The sequence below is a fragment of the Silurus aristotelis genome (genome assembly GCF_946808225.1).
Source record: "Silurus aristotelis genome assembly, chromosome: 7".
NCBI lineage: Eukaryota > Metazoa > Chordata > Actinopteri > Siluriformes > Siluridae > Silurus > Silurus aristotelis.
In genome coordinates this window covers 21,317,897-21,337,452 of record NC_139580.1, presented here as the reverse complement: position 1 = coordinate 21,337,452, position 19,556 = coordinate 21,317,897, and the positions used below count along the sequence as shown (strand labels likewise).

The window sequence follows — 19,556 nt, the reverse complement described above, 5'->3', positions numbered from 1 at the left end:
ATCATGTGGGAAAATTATTTGGCAGTCGCATTGGGGGGAAAATGTAATTCATCCTTTGGTTTGTATAAGCAGACCAAATACTACATAATGCTAGAGCCTTAAAAGAGACTCTTAATTTGAAGCCATGGCACATGGCCCAGAGTGTGGTTTAATGAAACAGACCTCCCAGTTTGCATGAAGAAATGTGGTCAGAGGCAAAAGGACATAGGATGCACAATAACCACCTACCAAGAGCAATATTATGGAAAGCTGGCAGAGTTGACTGTTATAGGAACAACTTGTGAGCACTTTGGTTTTTGCCATCCATTGTAGAAAGATGGATGAGCTAGCTATGGTCACACATTTACTATAAGTTGTTTCTCGTAAAACACACACACACACACACACACACACACACACACACACACACACACACACACACACACACACACACACACACACACACAGACCCCTGCAAGTGCTACCATTACATTAAAAGACAGGGTGTGTCACATGCACTTGTTGTTAATTGCTGTTTATAGTTGACTTCAGCAAACAGGAAGCCTGTAATTTACTGACTGACTGAATTAAATAAGGATCGGACTAAAAAGTGACTTAACACCTCATGCCTAATGTATAATGTTTTTTCAAGCTCACAAAAAAGAAAAAATCTTGAAAAATATTCTCTCCTCACAAAAAATTTAATGTTTGTTAACATGTAGTATGTTCATAATAAAGGGACAGACAAACTCTTTTCCCACATATGACTATCCGAAACATCTGCAGCCACTAGCTCTCAGTAGTTGGCATGAATCAGAGAAAAAGACAAAGCAAGTCTAGAAATGAGACTTACTTAATGCTTTATTGCCACAGTTATGAACCTCCCGGACCACATTTGGTCTGTTGCAGTCTATCCTCAAGTTGAATTCTGAGGTTTAGACGCTTCAACCAAACCTCACTGGGACATCAAAGTATCTACACATCTCTGTCTTTCCTCCCACAAATGCAAACATTTCTTTGTTTTGTCTTCTCCTGTGTCTCTTGCCTATATCATTATTTATGAAATGTAGTAAAATATTTTTGATAGTTAAAAGTTCATTGTGGCTTTGGGACTATGTACAATGAAAATTTTAATGAATTGAATAAAAATTATTCTATTTTAAACCTGAACAAAATATACTCTGTTATAAAAAAATCTATTCAATTAAACTTTGTGCATGAACAATATACATTAGAGATATTATTGTCCCTATGGTGTTTTCCTTGCAATGGGCTTTAGAAACCTGGGTCAGACATGGATTGATTGACTTATAATTGCAGAGCCTGCTGAAAAATGCATCTAGTGACTCAATCCACATGCAGAGAGAACTCCACTTTTAAAAGTTTTAAGAAAGAAATCGTTTCAAATTTGCACGAGTGGTTTTGCAGATGACAAGAACATCATAACAAGCAACTAAAAAACACATTAGTTACATCTTATAATCCAAACTTTTTTCTCTTATCTTTTTTCTTTGCTTCCAATGCTCCAAAAGTGCCCATCTGAATAGATGCCAGTTACACCTCAGAAACACATTTGCCTTTTTTTTTTCTCTCAGGGAACAAGAGGTAGGGAAAAGATCCCGAGCTCTGGGCCAACATAACCATCCCACTGCTTCGGTTGTGGGAATGTGGTTTCTTCTAAAACACTCATACCCCCTCTCCTCCTCTCCTACTCCTCCCATAGGAACAAACATGTCTCCACATTGGCTACACGCAGACTGGAAGGCGGCTGCATGGAAAAGAGTGGAACCTCCAGCACCCCATGGATCATGACCCACTGCTGGAGCCTAATCTGACTATTGTCCTGTAAACGGGGTGTACATTTGTCTGTCCCTTTTGTACATAAAATAAAAAAAACAAACAAATGAAAATTACCAGTAAGTTAAGTGAGAGTTCTTGATGTTCTAGTTGTTTTGTTAATAACAGTACAACTTGGAATTAAAAATAAATAAATAAATAAATAAAATTTTATATATATATATATATATATATATATATATATATATATATATATATATATATATATATATATATATATATATAAAATGCATTGTCTTCACAATTTAATAAGAAAAATAATATAACAATATTGAAAAATGTAACTGGGTATAAATAATTTGATCTTTGTTAACTTCTTTTACTGTGGAAGATTTATAAGTCCTGGTGCTCTGGCCTCTCACGAGACACATTTGATGGTCAGTAGAGCAATGTGGAATCCTAAAAAAATCTTTTAACCTTGGATTAATTAGAGCAATGGCCATAACACTGTTAGCATACTCCTAAATGAGACATAAAATAATATTTAATACCCTTAAATGTACAGTAAAAACACATGTCAGCTTTTATATGTATAAGCCTTAAATGACGGAGTTTGAGGACCTGTAGAACATGAACATTTGTTTTCACATGCCCCAAATATTGTGCCTGCTCTAAGGATGCCTAAAAGTGCAAAATCACTGTAATTACATATAAATCTATTAAGTCGGTTCTACCACAGACCAAGTAATTAGTATTAAGTAAAATATTAAGTAAATGAAGATATTAAGATATAAGTATCAAATATGATTGCAGGGTAGATTTTAGGTGTTAATACATAATGCTGTAAAAGAAAGACTTAGATATATTCAATTATATGACAAATATAGGCAAACAGAAACATAACTTGATGATAATATCACACTGATGTTATAGTCCATGTTCACACTACCTTCTCTGTCTTTATGCACTGCATAATAACAGATTGGTGCTTCACTTCAGAGGTCTCAGAAAAGAGCTAAGTGTGACCCCTTCAGAGTTAAACCCCTCCCTCTGGACTTACACATGTCACTATAATAAATCACAGCAAAATCCACAGAGATAGGTACAACACAAATAACATTTATTTAGGATTGCATTGTTGAGCACCTCTCTTGAGCTATGATTAATGTTAAGACATAGCATATCAGCTCTAAACTGTAGCACTGCACCATGCCAACTTTGGAACTATTGTTTTTCACAACCTTAATTATATCTACCAAAATACATTTCTGACTAATGTCTAGTCTACCACAACAACAACAATAACAACGACAGGTAATGACTAAGAAGACAAAAGAAGACAATGACAGGTTACAAAAAGAGTGATATAAGGAGCTATAGAGTCTTAACACACACACACACACACACACACACACACACACACACACACACACACACACACACACACACACACACACACACACACACACACACACAGAAAAACCCGCTGTCCATGAAAACTACATGGACCATGAACATGCCAGGTGTAAAGAAGTGAGATAAATGTGGACGTAATGCGCACACACACACACACACACACACACACACACACACACACACACACACACACACACACACACACACACACACACACACACCACCTTCTCATACTGTACAAACCCATACAAACTTTCTCACTTAGTCAATGGAATATGAACAATGGAATCTCTCTCTCTCTCTCTCTCTCTCTCTCTCTCTCTCTCTCTCTCTCTCTCTCTCTCTCTCTCTCTCTCTCTCTCTCTCTCTCTCTCTCTCTCTCTCTCTCTCTCTCTCTCCTCCCTCTATGTTAATCACAGTGTTGTGGTTCTTTTCCCTTGAGACTCAGTGGTTGTTTTCTCCTCCCTCTCAGGAAACTTTCCCTTTTTTTACTCTCCCATTCTTTCCCTCTGTATATAAAAGTGTGGTGTATGAATTGTGCGACAGAAAGTATGTTCATATACTGGGGATGCAGAAAGGGCCATGTAACGTGTGCCCAGAGCAGTGGTGCTGAAACAGATTTGCAGAAACTTCGAGTGAGTACTCTTACATACACACACACACACACACACACACACACACACACACACACACACACACACACACACACTCACACACGCACACACGCACACACTGTACTGTCTTTGTCATTAAAGCCTACAGATAGGAGAAAACAGGTAACGACTACATGTTTGTGTGCTTCTATACTACTGTCTTATATGAACTACAACATAAAGCACAACTTACAAAATAACTATGATTAGTATTTCTGCTGGTGACAGATAAATAACAAGGGGTATAACGGTATATTTTAAGCAAAGAATGTCATCTAGGGAATAAAACAGAAACTGAGTTGTGCAAGACATAAAGACAGCTTTTAAAACTAAACTTCTTAGATTGGATTGAAAGCTAGTCTGTTAAGAAGTGCTATACTGTAGATCCCATTGTCTGGGTTGCTGTCTGAGGTTGTTACGAGGTCACAGATCAAACAATTCTTGCCATGACCTCCGGTTCACTGAAGAAATGGAATTAAGCTGTGCAGTGATTTAGATCCCTCCAGAAATCAACCACATACTAAATAAAGTATAATCTAAAGGGCAATGTTTAATCTATACTAGTTAAATGGATACAGTTACTTCCTGTTTAAAACAGTTTACACTAACTGAAAATGTACCTAATTATCCATGAACAATAAACAGAAGAATGAAATGTTGTTTAATGATACTTAAACTACAATTCTGCCTGTGTCTTTCAAACTAAACCATTTAATTTAAAGTAAGACTTAAGCCTTTGTTATTGAAGACCAGCTGCTTTTACTTGTGGAAAGTGTTGCGTGTTATATTTGTTTGCGTTTAGTGCTATATTTCCAAGTTGAATGAAGATGCTTTGTAATGTTTTCTTCAGGTTGACTCTGTGCCGTCTGTGGTTTCTCTGAAGACTGTGACTGAAAGTTTTCCATAAAAAAACATTTACCAACAAACACTTATCATAATTACAACCAGAGACAGTTGAGGTTTTCAGGAAGCTCAGAGATAAATGCATCTTTCCAACACCAACAGTGTTGCAATTCGGTATAGTTTATTTCTGTGTCTTGGAGCTGCTCATTACAAACGTACAATTTTTATGGATTATTTTGTGCATTTCCAAAACTGCAGATCAGATGTATTTCTGTTGTTTAACCTCTCTTAGTGTTGTTAAAGAGAGCTTTGAACACTTAATATGTAAGAATTATGAAATACTTTTTTTATTTTTAATAGAGCTATCGCATATAGAAGTTTACCAAAAGCACTCAAACATAGGCAGTTATATTTTAAAGGCTTGCCCCTGATCAGTGCAAGATGTGGTATTTATCCCCTTCATGGCATAGAACTGAAGCCATCAGCAGTATGATCCAATGCATTTAGCAAAAAGATTTTCCGACACACTAAAGTAACCACCCCTGTGATTAGCAGGCTGCCTTCATCTACAATATTTCATCCCGAACCACGGTTTTCAAGTATTGATTTAGCAGATGAGTGTCATTAATAATATTTAACGATATGTTATTATCACCATGGTTACTACGGAAAGATTCCACACATAGCTCGATGTTGTAAATCCTGTGGTTAAGTTTCTATTTACAATATTTTCAGACTCATTTTCTGCCCATGTCTTGAATCACATCAACTGCAACATTTTTGGAGTTTGAAATATAAAATTTCTCTGAATTTTGTAAGTATATTTATTAAACCAACATTTCTGTATAGAACCACAATATGAAACACCCCGAAGACATTGTAATTTCTTATGAACATCATCAAGTGTTGGGAGACATTTGACTGAAAGCTCAAGTTTTCAGGCAGGCTTCTGGCAAGGGCAGCTATGATTATGGGTATGTGGCTACCATTCTGGTTTGTACAAGTGGTTGGATGTGCTTATTACTCTGATAGTCGACTGAGCATGCTTTGGTTGCAGACTGAAATCCTCAATGTGCCATGTGAATAACAGTTAAACCAGCAAGAGTCTCAGAAAAAAAACACTTTATTGTTAAACTTTTTTTGCTTTCTGTTAATGGCTAAATTCAAAATGGCCTAAGATTCATCGATTGTATTTTGTGTTTTGAGGTTTTGTTTGCATTTTAGAGCCATTTTCTTGAAATTGTGTTTAATCTCAATGTTAACTCATTACTCAGTTGCTGTGAGTGAGCTTAACAGCTGAAAAGACCAACTGTTTTGTTCTACTACTGAAGCAGAAATTATAACTAGATAAAAAGTCATATTTTCTTTTAAAATTGGCTGGAAAATCTCCACCTTATGCTAAAATAAGTGCCACTATTAAGTCATCTCCCTCCCATTCATCTCTAATCCTGTCCCTGTCCTTGCTCATAGGATGATTGACAGTTCTTTTTGGTGAGTCAGAAAGCAGGATGCCCGGTGTGCCCTGCTGGGCCTCACATCAAGCCCTGCCTATTGCTTGTGCCCTTGTCCTCACCTGGCTATTACCCTTGGTACATGCTGCATTCAGCCAGAAGCCTGCCAAGCTGCCCCTGGTGGGACGCAAGCCATTCTTGGCTGCATGGAACGCACCTCTCGACTTGTGTACTATCAAATACAACATGAACATAAGTCTGGACCTTTTTCACATTAGTGGCAGTCCACGAGCTGTCCATACAGGCCAGGATGTCACCATCTTCTATCCGAACCGTCTGGGTTACTATCCATTTTATACAGAGCAAGGCGAGGCTGTGAATGGGGGCCTTCCTCAGAACTGCAGTCTAGAAGCTCACCTCCACAAAGCTAGCAAAGACATTGCACACTTCATTCCCTCAGAAGATTTCCATGGCCTAGCCATCATTGACTGGGAGTACTGGAGGCCACAGTGGAGCCGCAACTGGCAGAAAAAAGACATCTATCGGCAACGGTCACGTGAACTTGTCTCCCGAGCCTATATCAATGTGACAGATGATCAAATAGAGGAACTGGCACGTCTACGCTTTGAAAAGAGTGCCATGGCATTTATGCAGGGCACGCTGGAGCTTGGCACACGGGCTCGACCAAAAGGCCTATGGGGCTTTTACCTATATCCAGATTGCCATAACTACAATGTGCATACACACAATTATAGCGGCTACTGCCCCATGTTGGAGAAAGTCCGCAATGATGAACTGCTCTGGTTGTGGAACAGCAGTACTGCACTCTTCCCTGCAATGGCAATCCGTAGAGACCACATGGACAGCATTCGCAACCTGCATTTTTGCCAGAACAGGGTACTGGAGTCTCTAAGGCTTGCTTCCATGAATTCACTGCCATATGAGCTGCCAACGTTTGTGTACACAAGGCTCGGCTACAGAGATGAAGCCATGACATTCCTGACAGAGGTAAATACACATACTGCTTGTAACATGTAAAAGCAATTCGAACAGTGATCCTGTAGTATCTAATATCCTGCATATTTTGTATTTTTCACTCTGTACTATTGAAAGAGTGAAAAGGCTGTTAAGTTGATAAGTGTGACAAACCCCCCCCAAACAAATGTGCAGGATATTGGGTTCTCTATTCATGTCTTATACATAATATGATATGGTTATATTGTACTATTTTGTTAGAAGTTATCAAAGTGTATTTTTTAAATTGACAATGTCTGCTGAAAATGTTACATATAAAGATAGAAATCAATAGACATTAATGAGTTAGTAGCAATAATACAATTATTTGCAGCAGCATTATTACATTTACAGAATGTTAATTTCATAAACTGAAAACTTGTTGGTGCCCCATGGGGTGTCACTTTTTGTCTTTGACCACTGTGTGCTATTTATGCTAATTCTCAGTTCCTCTAAAAATTGGCTTCACCTGCACGTAGTTAGTTTCTGACACAAGCCTAGTATATCATTATTGACTGCATCACCTTGTTCCCTAACCCCAGATATAATCTCCTGATATGTTTAATGATAAAAGCCATAATATTGGGGCATCTATATTGCTTACTAGTGTAACTTGGATGAAACAAAACACACCCTTTTGTGGTTAGACATTTAACATTTAGTCTCATGAAGAACAAGCTATACCATTAATGATTAACATGATTTCAGTATACACATTTTGAATAACATTTGATCATAAAGTGCATAGTAACCATGATGTCCACTTTATTATACAGAAAACCCTTTGTAAGCTTATTTTATTGTATTTCACAGAAGGATTTAGTACACACAATAGGGGAAAGTGCTGCTTTAGGTGCTGCAGGCTTTGTGATTTGGGGTGACCTTAACCTTACATCTTCTAGAGTAAGTTTGTGTTAACTTTTTATTCATATCTTTTGGATTGGATTACTAAATTCACATTTCCTGTAAATGTCAATGCACAGTTACAATTATTATGGCATGTGTAAAAGTTGGACACCCATCCAGTAGTAAATTCACAGAACTAAATTAACTTTTTAGGCCTTATTTGATTCATTAGGCAGGCTAAGAATTTTTATTCGCTATTACAATTCCAGAGTGTTACAAATTGAATTTTCAAACCTCATACTAACACTCAACAACTATGGGCTCCACTAAGTAGTTGGCAGAGGGTCTAAAAATTAAGCTCACTACAGGGAAAAGGCTATAAATATATCAAAGCCCTTTAAGCTCATAATCTCCACAGTCAGAAATATCATTAATAAATTGCAGAAACAGGCAACTGTAGAAGTCAAGACAAGATCTGAAAGACCAAGAAAAGTGTCTGAATGAAATGGGCTGAAAGGCAAGGTAAATCCCCAAAATGACATTTAGGACCTGACAGAAGGTTTAGCTGACAAAAGCCACAAGTCAACACCTGAAGTATGCTAAACAACATCTAGATAAGCTAGATGCATTTTAGAAATATGTCCTGATGCCATTGAAGAAAATGACTCTTTTACTGAAGGTATGCTGGAAAAAAACAGCAACATTTGATGAAAAGAACACCTTGCCCAGCTCTTAAGCATGGGGTTGAGTCTATTATGCTTTGTGGCTGCATGGCAGTCAGTAGCACAGCAAATGCTGTACAGGCAAATAGAAGAGTTGATTCCAAAAAATCTTAGCACATTCTCAGAGTGAATGTGACACAATCAGTCAAGAAACTGAAGCTGAAAAAAAAAAAAGAGATTAGCTTCCTCACTAGAAAATTAGATCCAAACACATATTTCAAAATTCACACATAAACTACTTCCAGGAATGCAAGTTGAAGATTTTGGAATAAACCTTACAGCTTTCTGATCTGATAATCATCTGATGAAGTTAGATTTTAATCATGCTGTGCAGCACTATAAACATTCTGCAAGGAATAGTGGAGGATAGAAGAACAAATAGAATCCTACAAAAAACATCTACCAACTGTATATATGCCAAAGAGGGAGTTGTTAAGTACTGATTTAGTCCACAGTCCACATTTTAGGCATGTCACAATGAATGTGGCATGCTGGAATCCAAGTAATTTCATAATCCAAACAGCATTATATCTTCCTCCTGCTGCATGGTGTAGGAAAGTCTAACTGCATTGCCACCATTTTTGCTAACATGCGGTTATGTAGATGTTAACAGTAATTTGACTAACAGTACAGAACATTTACACATTCTATTTATTACTGTAGCAAAAAAAAATACTACTAAAAACTCCAGTCTCTTGCGAAATGAACCCATCCCTTTTGTTCGACTGTGTATGGGGTCAGTGATATTCAACAGATTTATACACAAGTGATTGGGTTTAATCAGTCTTTATTAATTGTTTCCTAACATGTCATTGCAGCAAAACTGTTCCAGGGTTAAAACATTTTTGAGCTACAGACTTGGCCAGTACATCATCAACGTGACCCGGGCGTCTGAAGTGTGCAGTGATTATCTGTGCCAGTCTAATGGTCGTTGCATTCGGAGAGACCCACATGCACCGCATTTCTTGCACCTGAATCGCCCAAGCTACCGCATCCGATCAAACCGCAATGGCACATTCACTGTCACTGGTCAGTATTCCCCGCACGAACTACAACAACTGACAGAAAGGTTCTACTGCCACTGTTATGAAGGGTATGGGGGTGAGCACTGTGACAGTACAGAGTCAACGCACACAGCAGACGTCGAGGAGAAAGAGAAGGAGGTGGAGAAGAAAGAACAGGATCGAGTGTCAGAAAGCTCTGCTGCTGAGACTGTGGGAAATGCTCCTGTCCTAGTGGTGCTTTTCATCCTGTTTACTTTTAGCTAAATCATAAGCACTGTGGTACAGCTTTCCAATGGCACATGTTGTGACCAATGTTTGTATGCAGCCACTTCATGTTTTGCATTCATGATATAGGTTGATATCACTTGAAGCAACAGGAAAATAGTTAATGACTGCTTTTTTCCTGATATCATCTACCTTAAATACTTCTACTTGTTAAATATTTTATTTGCACAAACTATAGTAATGTACTTAATTTACTATAGTAATCAAACAATATTATAATAGACAAATGTTGTTTAACCTGAAACTCTCTATCTATAAACATATCCTAATTATTAACATATATGTTTAATAAGGTTGTATTTCAGACACCACTTATTCTAAATTCAGCTCATTTTCTTAATGATGATTCCAAGATTACTGATTAACTCTTGGCTTATCATTAAAAACACACACACGCACACACACACACACACACACACACACACACACACACACACACACACACACACACACACACACACACACACACACACACACACACAAAGCACTTAATTTTTATTCTCTGTTGTATAAGTAGTTTGGGTTTTTCTCTATAGTTTAAGACAAGAATATAATGAGGGTTTTATCCATAGTTTTATTCAGTCCAATGATCCAATAATTATTACAAAACAGATTCTTAATTGAAATTAAGCTGCACTTAAGGCAAATAATTGCTATACCTAACAGCTAAGTGAAAAGATACATACTTTTTTAAGGCGAACTATCTATCTCATTAACCTAAAAAACATTTTAAGGTGTAATTTTCTGTACTTTTTTTTTTTTTAATCAAACTACATCACTTGAAAATATTACCAAAAATCATGGTAAAAGACAATCTGAATGTTGGACAGATGTAAATACAATTTAGTAAATCTTTTATATGTCTTTTCTTTTTTTTTTATTGCAAAAATCTCTATTTTTCAAAACTTTAGGAAAAAGAATATAGATTTGCAGTTTAATAAATTATACATGGTACTTTGGATGTTTTGAAATATATATATATATATATATATATATATATATATATATATATATATATATATAAACTAAATAAGTTTTAACAAAACCAAGCACAAACATTATTACCATACCTTTTCCAGTACTAACATGTAGCCTATAAGTTTCAAATTAAAACAAATTTTCAATTAAAGCAAAGCAGATTAGATAGAGAGTAATGCATATACCTCATTTTATGTCATTTTTCTCATCTTTTAGAAATGTTAATTTCAATATTTAGGACATACGAGAGGTGCTTGTATACCTTGTTTAGCACATCATTTAAGGTCTTAAGTGCATCAAAAGTCATTAACATGAAATGTTCAATATTTTCACATGACTTTTTTTTTTTAAGAAAATAGCATTTCTACAAACTGTTGGCAATTTTTTTTTTACATAAACTGGGTAACATATTCCACTAAAATCACATCTTAATTTATTGATTTTTGAAGAATTTTGTAGTAACAATTTTGTACTGGCTATAATATTAATCAAATATTACATGAAGGCATGTACTGCCTGAGCTAGAATGCACTATAAATAAATACATATTAATAAATAAAAAGAAACTGATTTTGATTGCTTGTTTGTTTTTATATTCTTTAATACATGTATTGACATGTCTGGGTTTTTCTTGTAAATATTAAAAATAAAAAAAATCTATCTATATCTTTCAATATATAGATTTTATATAGAATTTTTTCTTTATATGAGCTTAAAATGCACATTTGACTTTTGTGCATGTGTGCCTAAAACACACTGATATGAGGTCCAGTTAAATGTTTCTGCTGTGACAAAAATATTTCCCACATTTTCTATCATATGAGATTCCATTCATTGTATTCTTTGTCATTTACCTTGTTAATGTCTGTAATAAACCTCTTCTTTTCTGGACCAATCCAAGAGTTTTGCTCTAAATAAAAGCTGGGCATTTTTTTCTCTTGCTGGTGTTTTTCATGCTAAACAGCTTCAATCAAGTTAAACCTTTATACCATTGCATTATTAGGCCTACTCACATAAACAACACTTATCAAAATGGAGACAATGATGTCAGACATCAATAGTCAAGCATCTTTTTAAAAAACAAATATACAGCCCTAATGAAGCATTAGATTCACCACAAGCAGAGTTTTGAATCTTAGCATAAAATATCAGAGACCACAAAATATCAGCAAAAATCTGTTTGTATTTATGTATATTATTATTATTATTATTATTATTATTATTATTATTATTATCATTATTGTTATTACAAGTCATAACAATACCCAATTGCCCAATACCCATTTGCCTAATTGCAATTATGGTAATATATATCAAAAGTGTATAAATCAAAACAATATCAGTTTAAAAGCATTTCCCCTTTGTAAAGATTCCTTTATGAATATTACTTTCAAATGTGTTATTTTTAATTTTTTATCTTTAATCTTTACCTGAGGCTTGCTGTATGGCAACATACTGTAGATTCACAAAGTGGTCCAGTGTATGTTTGAAGGTGTTAACAGAATGGCTGATGTACTTATTTTTGTTTTTTAGGTAGAAATTTCAGGCTGCATGACACGGGGACTTGTGCATCATCTACCTTTCCTCATCCTTTTGAACCTGGCCGGATTGTGTTTTTCAGCAGCTCCTCCACCAACAGTGGCTCCAGTTTTCTCTAAACCGTTTGTAGTCATATGGAATGCTCCCATCAACAAATGCAATCAACTGCAGATCCCCCTAGACTTGGATGTGTTTCAGGCCATCACCACACCAGCCAAAGTCCCAAACCAAACACTGACTCTCTTCTACAAAAATCGAATAGGGCGCTTTCCTTACACAGACATTAAAACATTGACTAAGTACAATGGTGGCATTCCACAGAAGGGAGACCTTGATGCCAGTCTGCAGAAAGCCCAAAAAGAGTTCAGCTATTACATTCCATCCTCCGTACCTGGCCTGGCTGTTCTCGACTGGGAGGAGTGGTTACCTTTGTTTGACCGAAATGCAGATTTAAGAGAGATCTATAAGGCACTGTCCATAAACTACACCCTGCAGGAGAATCCCTTTCTTTCAAGCAAAGAAGCTACATTTAAAGCCAAAGAGCAATTCGAGAAAGCTGCCAGAAGTTTCATGGAAGAAACGTTAAAGTTAGGACTCTCTCAAAGGCCAAATTTCCTCTGGGGCTTTTATTTGTTTCCTGACTGCTACAACTATGATTTTGAAAAAACAGGCTATACAGGGAAATGCTCTCAGACCACAAAACAATTAAACAATGAACTTCGCTGGCTGTGGGAGTCAAGCACTGCCCTCTACCCATCAGCATACATGCCTGTTTCTATAAGTGGAACCCAGAAAGCAGCATTATTTATTCGAAACCAGGTGCTAGAGGCTATGAGAGTAGCAGGAATGTCTCGGCGGCCCTACACTGCTCCTACTTATTTGTACTTGCGACCCCTTCTGAGAGAACAACAGGAGCTATACATGCAGGAGGCAAGAGTATCTCTGTATATTTCTTTTAATAGCATAGCAATGCAGCAATCACAATACATACTAAGGAAAAATTGCAATGTAGTGTACATGTGTCATTTTGGTTCTCCTCAGGTTGACTTGATTCGGAGTATTGGTGAGAGTGCCGCGCTAGGGGCTGCTGGATGTGTGCTTTGGGGATCCAGCTATGATTTTAATGAAAAGGTAGTATATTGTATGTCATCATTATTATTAATATTAGTAGCATTTCACAAAAATATAAGAAATGGAACATCCCAAATTGAATGGATTATGTTTACATAAGGTGTTCTTACAAATAATGCTTTAAAATCAGTGGCCTACAGTTCATAATTTATTTTAGGATACAGATAGTACAGATACATATAATTATCATCTTAGATACTCGCCTAAAGCTAAGTTGCATGAATTAACCAGTTACATTAAATTGTGTATTTAGTTGTACATGGGTAATTAAAAAAACTTCAGAACACAGTGCAATGAACAGAACATTATTAATCAACTGACTGTGTAGATGCTCAGTTATTCATGCTTTAGCTAATTTAATTGAGCATGTGTTTCGGTGACTGTAAAATTTGGGTCTGTGATATTTAGTTATACCGGTTAAGAAATTCACAATCAATGATAGACAAACGTTTATTATTGAATTCTTACTGAGCTGTTTGACTGGATGGGCTTTAATACATACCTCAGTCTGAAGTAATATGGAGTTCATAGTGATATGGCATCTGATTACAGTATATCGCTGCTATATCTGTGTCAGCATAAAGAATGTAAAAAAAAATTTACATGTTTTAAACATAAGATTAATGACTAAATGTTTCAATACAATCTAGCTCCAATTTATAGACTGCAGCCATTCCTCTAGGTTTATATATAGCAGTTAATATCTCATTTCTCTTTTTTTTCATTTAGGCATCATGTGAATCTCTTTCCATATACTTGGCTACTATGCTAAATAAATACATCATCAATGTTACAACTGCAGCTAAACTGTGCAGTGACCTCCTGTGTCAAGGTAACGGCCGATGTGTGCGTAAAAGCTTTGATTCAGACGACTACCTGCACCTGAACATGAACAGCTTTAATATACAGAAAATTGATGGGAATTATAATGTCACTGGGGAATTGTCTGTCACCGAACTCACTGCTTGGGCGGACACTTTCACCTGTCAGTGCTATGAGGACAAGAAATGCACAGCTCAGATTCCCTCTGGATTTGCGTATAGTGATAGAAGTGTCCTTGGACCGCTGACAGTTCTTCTTGCTGCATATCTGTTTGGTGAATTGTAATAATTGTTCGTGTTTTTTTCTAAAAGTAATGAGGAAATAAAGATTCCTAAGAATTCAATTCAGCATCATAATACCTTCCTATTCCTCATGTAATGAATTCTGCAATTAATAAATGACTGCATTCCACTGAGCATGTGATATTAAATTTTTGTTAGATCTCATGTTTCTTTAACATGTGTCTGAATTAAATGTCCAGTACTACATTATCAAAGTGTATAATAATAATAATAATAATAATAATAATAATAATAATAATAATAATAATAATAATAATAATAATAATAATCAGGTATGCTGTGAGGTTCTGGCTATGATTTCTTTGGCAGTTTTTTTTTTTTTTGGCAAAAAACACATAAAACCATTTAAATAGATGAGTCCCAGGTAAATAAAATAAAGTCTGTTGTTTTATTCAAATGCTTTCTCCACTGTTTTTTTATTTCAGTTCATGATTTTTTATTTAATATCTGCCCCAAACCAACAGCTTCAGTAAATAACACTGCTTAAGGTGAAGTTAAGATTGCTCTGTTTGAGGGGAATACACAAATATGCAGACCTACACCTCAAAGGCTCTCAAAAACGTAATACAACTGCCACAGTCCAGGATAAAGCAGTTACTAAAGATATAAATTGAGTTCACACACAAATTTAACCAGTTAAAGCAAATACACAATGGTAACAATGTATTATCATAAAAACAATGTCATCACCAAATAATATTTGACAGCATTTCTCATATGAGAAAACTACAGTGCTTAATTGATATACAGTGAAATACAGTGTAATAATATGGAGTCTGTGATGTGATAAGCAAAGCATAATTCAACTTGAACAAATGTTAAAAAAGAAATGAATAAATTGCAGTGTATATATATATATATATATATATATATATATATATATATATATATATATATATATATATATATATATATATATATATATATATATATATACTGTATCTATACACACAAATCCTATAGAACAAGTCCTATAAAAAGTGTAGTATAGCACTAATGCTTTTAATCAGTAAACAGAGCATAGATTACAGCCTGGGTAATGTGTGCCCACCATTCAGCGAGACGTTTACATGTTTTTCCATTTCCAAGGTCAGATTTTTGATAAAACGTTAAGCCCAATGGAAATTCCACAACATAGAAAAAGTAAATAATTTGTAGGTAACATGATTGTATAGTGAGTAGCATTGCTGAATTATATTTCCAGGGTCGCTGATTTAATTCTGAAGCTGGGTTGCAGTGTGTGCGGAATTTTGCATGTTCTGCTAAAGTCTCTGTTTTTTCCACTTGGTTTTCCCATTTCACAAACACATGGTGGTTAAAAGGCTACTTCACTATTTGCATTTGCATTTGTGAAAGTATATTAACTGAGTGGTATAAACACAATATGTTTTTGTTTAGTCAGCAAGATTTAGTCATGTATTTTTAAACACCACACGTTTAACCAAGGTAAATGTGTCCAGGATCAAACCCAGGACACTGGAGGTTGAAAAATACACACTGCACTAGCAAAGCTCAGAAAAACACATTAATTTGCATCCTTATGAGATGCAATTTAAGACTTTAATAAATTATTTACAACGTATAGAATTAAATCTTCTAGATTCAATATTTGTTAAAAATTCAATGCAGTATAACTGTGAAACTTGAATAGAAAATTTATTATTTTTAGGCAAACTATATATGTGTACATGGTGTCTTGGAATACAGTGGTATGCCTGCCAATTACATGATGGCAACAAAGTATTATCATAAAAAACAAATATAACAATGATAAGATAAGACGCTGGAAAATATATATAATGCTGCAAGTCTTATACTAAAGTGGTTTGTTTTTCTCAGCTTAGAATAGTTTCAGTGGTATGTCTGCATGATTATTTTTTTTAAATCAACAATCATTTTAAAATATTTCGGATACTGTAATGCGTATGTATTGTACATCGCTGTTCACTTCTTTAAACGTGTGACAATGATTTATCCCTGTGACAGAGGACATCCAATTTATCTGCTGATTTTAACCTTTTCTATAATCTGCTATCATGGCACTGCCTTGTCTATTCCGCTCACAGCTGCTCCAATATTTAAGGATACACCTTTTGCGGTCATATGGAATGCACCTACGCATGTGTGCCAAAACCTCAAGATTCCTTTGGCTCTTTCTGTCTTTCAAGCAGTGACCACACCAGCCAGTGAGCCTAATCAGTTTCTTTTTCTGTTTTACTCCAATCGACTTGGACTGTACCCATACACGGATCCTAGTACAGGGAAGCAAGTTAATGGTGGCATTCCACAAAAAGGAAACCTGACAGCAAGCCTCGTGAAAGCTCATAAAGATATCATAGAGTATGTTCTTGCGTTCACCCCAGGCTTGGCTGTGATTGACTGGGAAGAATGGCGTCCAATCTGGGCCAGGAATTGGAACTCCAAAGATATTTACAGGAAGCTTTCCATTCAGTATGCAAAGGAAAAGAATCCACTTCTATCCCCCAGTGAGGTTGATGCTGTTGCTAAGCAGCAATTTGAGAATGCAGCTAGGGCTTACATGGAGAAGACCATGCAGCTGGGGATCAACCTGCGTTCAAATTATCTGTGGGGCTTCTACCTATTTCCAGATTGCTACAATTATGATTGGAGTACCTCAGGCTACACGGGTGACTGCCCAGCGATTGAGAAAAGCCGCAACAATGAACTCCTTTGGTTGTGGGCGTCCAGTACAGCTTTATTTCCATCAGCATATTTGCCAGTCAGTCTGGGAGAACAACCTAAGGCAGCTCTGTTCGTTCGGGGTCGTGTGAAGGAAGCTGTAAAGGTGTCTGCTCTTTCAAATCCTCTGTACTCTAAACCAATTTATGTCTACTTACGTCCCGTCTTCACTAATCAGAACAATGTATTTCTGAGTGAGGTGAGACAAAAGTTTCAGGGAAAAATATATCCCATTTTTATTACAACCTAAAACTAAACTGACTTTGTATATACAGTACATCCAAACAAAGTATTTACTTTCTAAATTTTATGAACTGCATTATATCAGAAATATCGAAAATCTTTGCAGAAAACCCCGATTTAGTTTTAATCATATGTCTGCTTCTTCTCAGGAAGATCTAATCCATACTGTCGGTGAGAGCGCAGCTTTAGGTGCATCAGGTGTAGTGCTCTGGGGTGCAAGTGCTGACTACAACAGCAAGGTATGCAAATATCATATACTGAAATGTAATATCGAAACTACAAGGCAAACTTCAGTTAAAATAATTCATTTTAATTATGCATTTTACTAATATTAATCTTTTACACACCGTTTTTACTATTTAAAATACAGCTCTTTTACATTTACAGTATGCTAAAAAACATAAAAAAAAAACATGTCAATTCTTCAGATGCTATATTACATCTTTTGTCTATAATATGTATTCATATGTTCAGTCTCCTTATTTCATGTGATGAGACACATATATTGCATAGATTTGGTTTATATAATTACATGATTATCACATGTTCAACAAACAGGAGCAAATCAAACTAAACACTTTACCATGATAAAGTTGTTGTGTGTGATTTATTCTCTCTCCCCTCTCTCACTTTCAGTCTTCATGTGAAGCACTAGCGGCTTATCTGCCCTCTACACTCAACCCATACGTGGTCAATGTAACTGCAGCTGCAAAACTCTGCAGTCAGATGCTGTGCCAAGGCAACGGACGCTGTGTTCGCCAGAACCCCGACTCAGCAGCCTACCTGCACCTGAACCCGAATAACTTCAGTATTCAGCAGCATGTTGGAAAATATGTGGCTGTTGGTGTGCCTTCTCAAAGTGATCTTGATGATTTTGTAAACAGGTTTACCTGTCAGTGTTATGTAGGCAGAGTGTGTTTTGCTAACACATCCATTTCAGTGCCCAAGACTTCAGTAGTTATTCAAGTGTGATAAGTAGATCCTTTAAGTCTTTTTGATGTGCCTTACTTATGATTTAGAGCTGTAAATCTATTGGAAGCTATGATACATTGAGAACTGAATGAACTTTTTATAAAAAAATAGAGATGCACTACATGATTTAAGGTAAAGAGAGAAGAGAGAGAGAGAGAGAGAGAGAGAGAGAGAGAGAGAGAGAGAGAGAGAGAGAGAGAGAGAGAGAGAGAGAGAGAGAGCTGTACTAAAGAGTTTTATATAAAAAAGAGAGCTGCAATACATTGTTTAATTCAAAGAGACAGATAGAGACAGAGACACAGAGATATAGATAGAGATGCACTACATTTTTTAATGAAAAGAGAGTTTATCTCTTAATCATGGCACCTGTTAGTGGGTGGGATATTTTAGGCAGCAGGTGAACATTTTGTCAAAAGTTGTGTTAGAAGCAGGAAAATGGGAAAGTGTAAGGATTTGAGTGAGTTTAACAAGGGCTAAATTGTTATGGCTAGACGCTTGGGGGCAGAGCATCTACAAAACTGCACCTCTTGTGTGGTGTTCCTGGTCTCCAGTGGTCAGTATCTATCAAAGGTTGTCCAAGGAAGAAACAGTGGGGAACCGGCGACAAGGTCATGGGCAGCCAAGGCTCATTGATGCAAAGTCTGACCTGTGTGGTTCGAGCCAACAGACAAGCTACTGTAGCTCAAATTACTGAAGAAGTTAATGCTGTTAATGGTTGTTGGGTCAGGACTGTTTTGGAAGCAAAAAGTAGGGCCAACACAATATTAGACAGGTGGTCATAAATCTATGATTGATCGATGTATTAACACATCATACTGTGTGATTACTAAATATTTTTTGGACTAGCCGCATTGTTACG

At 36.1% G+C, this 19,556-nt stretch overlaps 1 protein-coding gene across 1 annotated transcript in view; it reads left to right on the top strand.

Moving 5' to 3' along the window:
• Positions 1 to 3,713: 3,713 nt before the first annotated feature.
• hyal4 (hyaluronidase 4) overlaps positions 3,714 to 19,556 on the top strand; it is a gene marked incomplete at its 3' end in the record, with an annotated part of 16,181 nt that continues 338 nt past the window's right edge. Inside the window, exons 1-10 of the mRNA XM_083547450.1 lie at positions 3,714 to 3,827; positions 6,159 to 7,147; positions 7,967 to 8,056; positions 9,540 to 9,984; positions 12,610 to 13,457; positions 13,569 to 13,658; positions 14,388 to 14,643; positions 16,849 to 17,681; positions 17,875 to 17,964; positions 18,362 to 18,584. Coding sequence (XP_083403576.1) covers positions 6,197 to 7,147; positions 7,967 to 8,056; positions 9,540 to 9,984; positions 12,610 to 13,457; positions 13,569 to 13,658; positions 14,388 to 14,643; positions 16,849 to 17,681; positions 17,875 to 17,964; positions 18,362 to 18,584 — 3,826 coding nt within the window. The 5' untranslated portion in view covers positions 3,714 to 3,827; positions 6,159 to 6,196. The remainder of the gene's footprint in view (positions 3,828 to 6,158; positions 7,148 to 7,966; positions 8,057 to 9,539; positions 9,985 to 12,609; positions 13,458 to 13,568; positions 13,659 to 14,387; positions 14,644 to 16,848; positions 17,682 to 17,874; positions 17,965 to 18,361; positions 18,585 to 19,556) is intronic.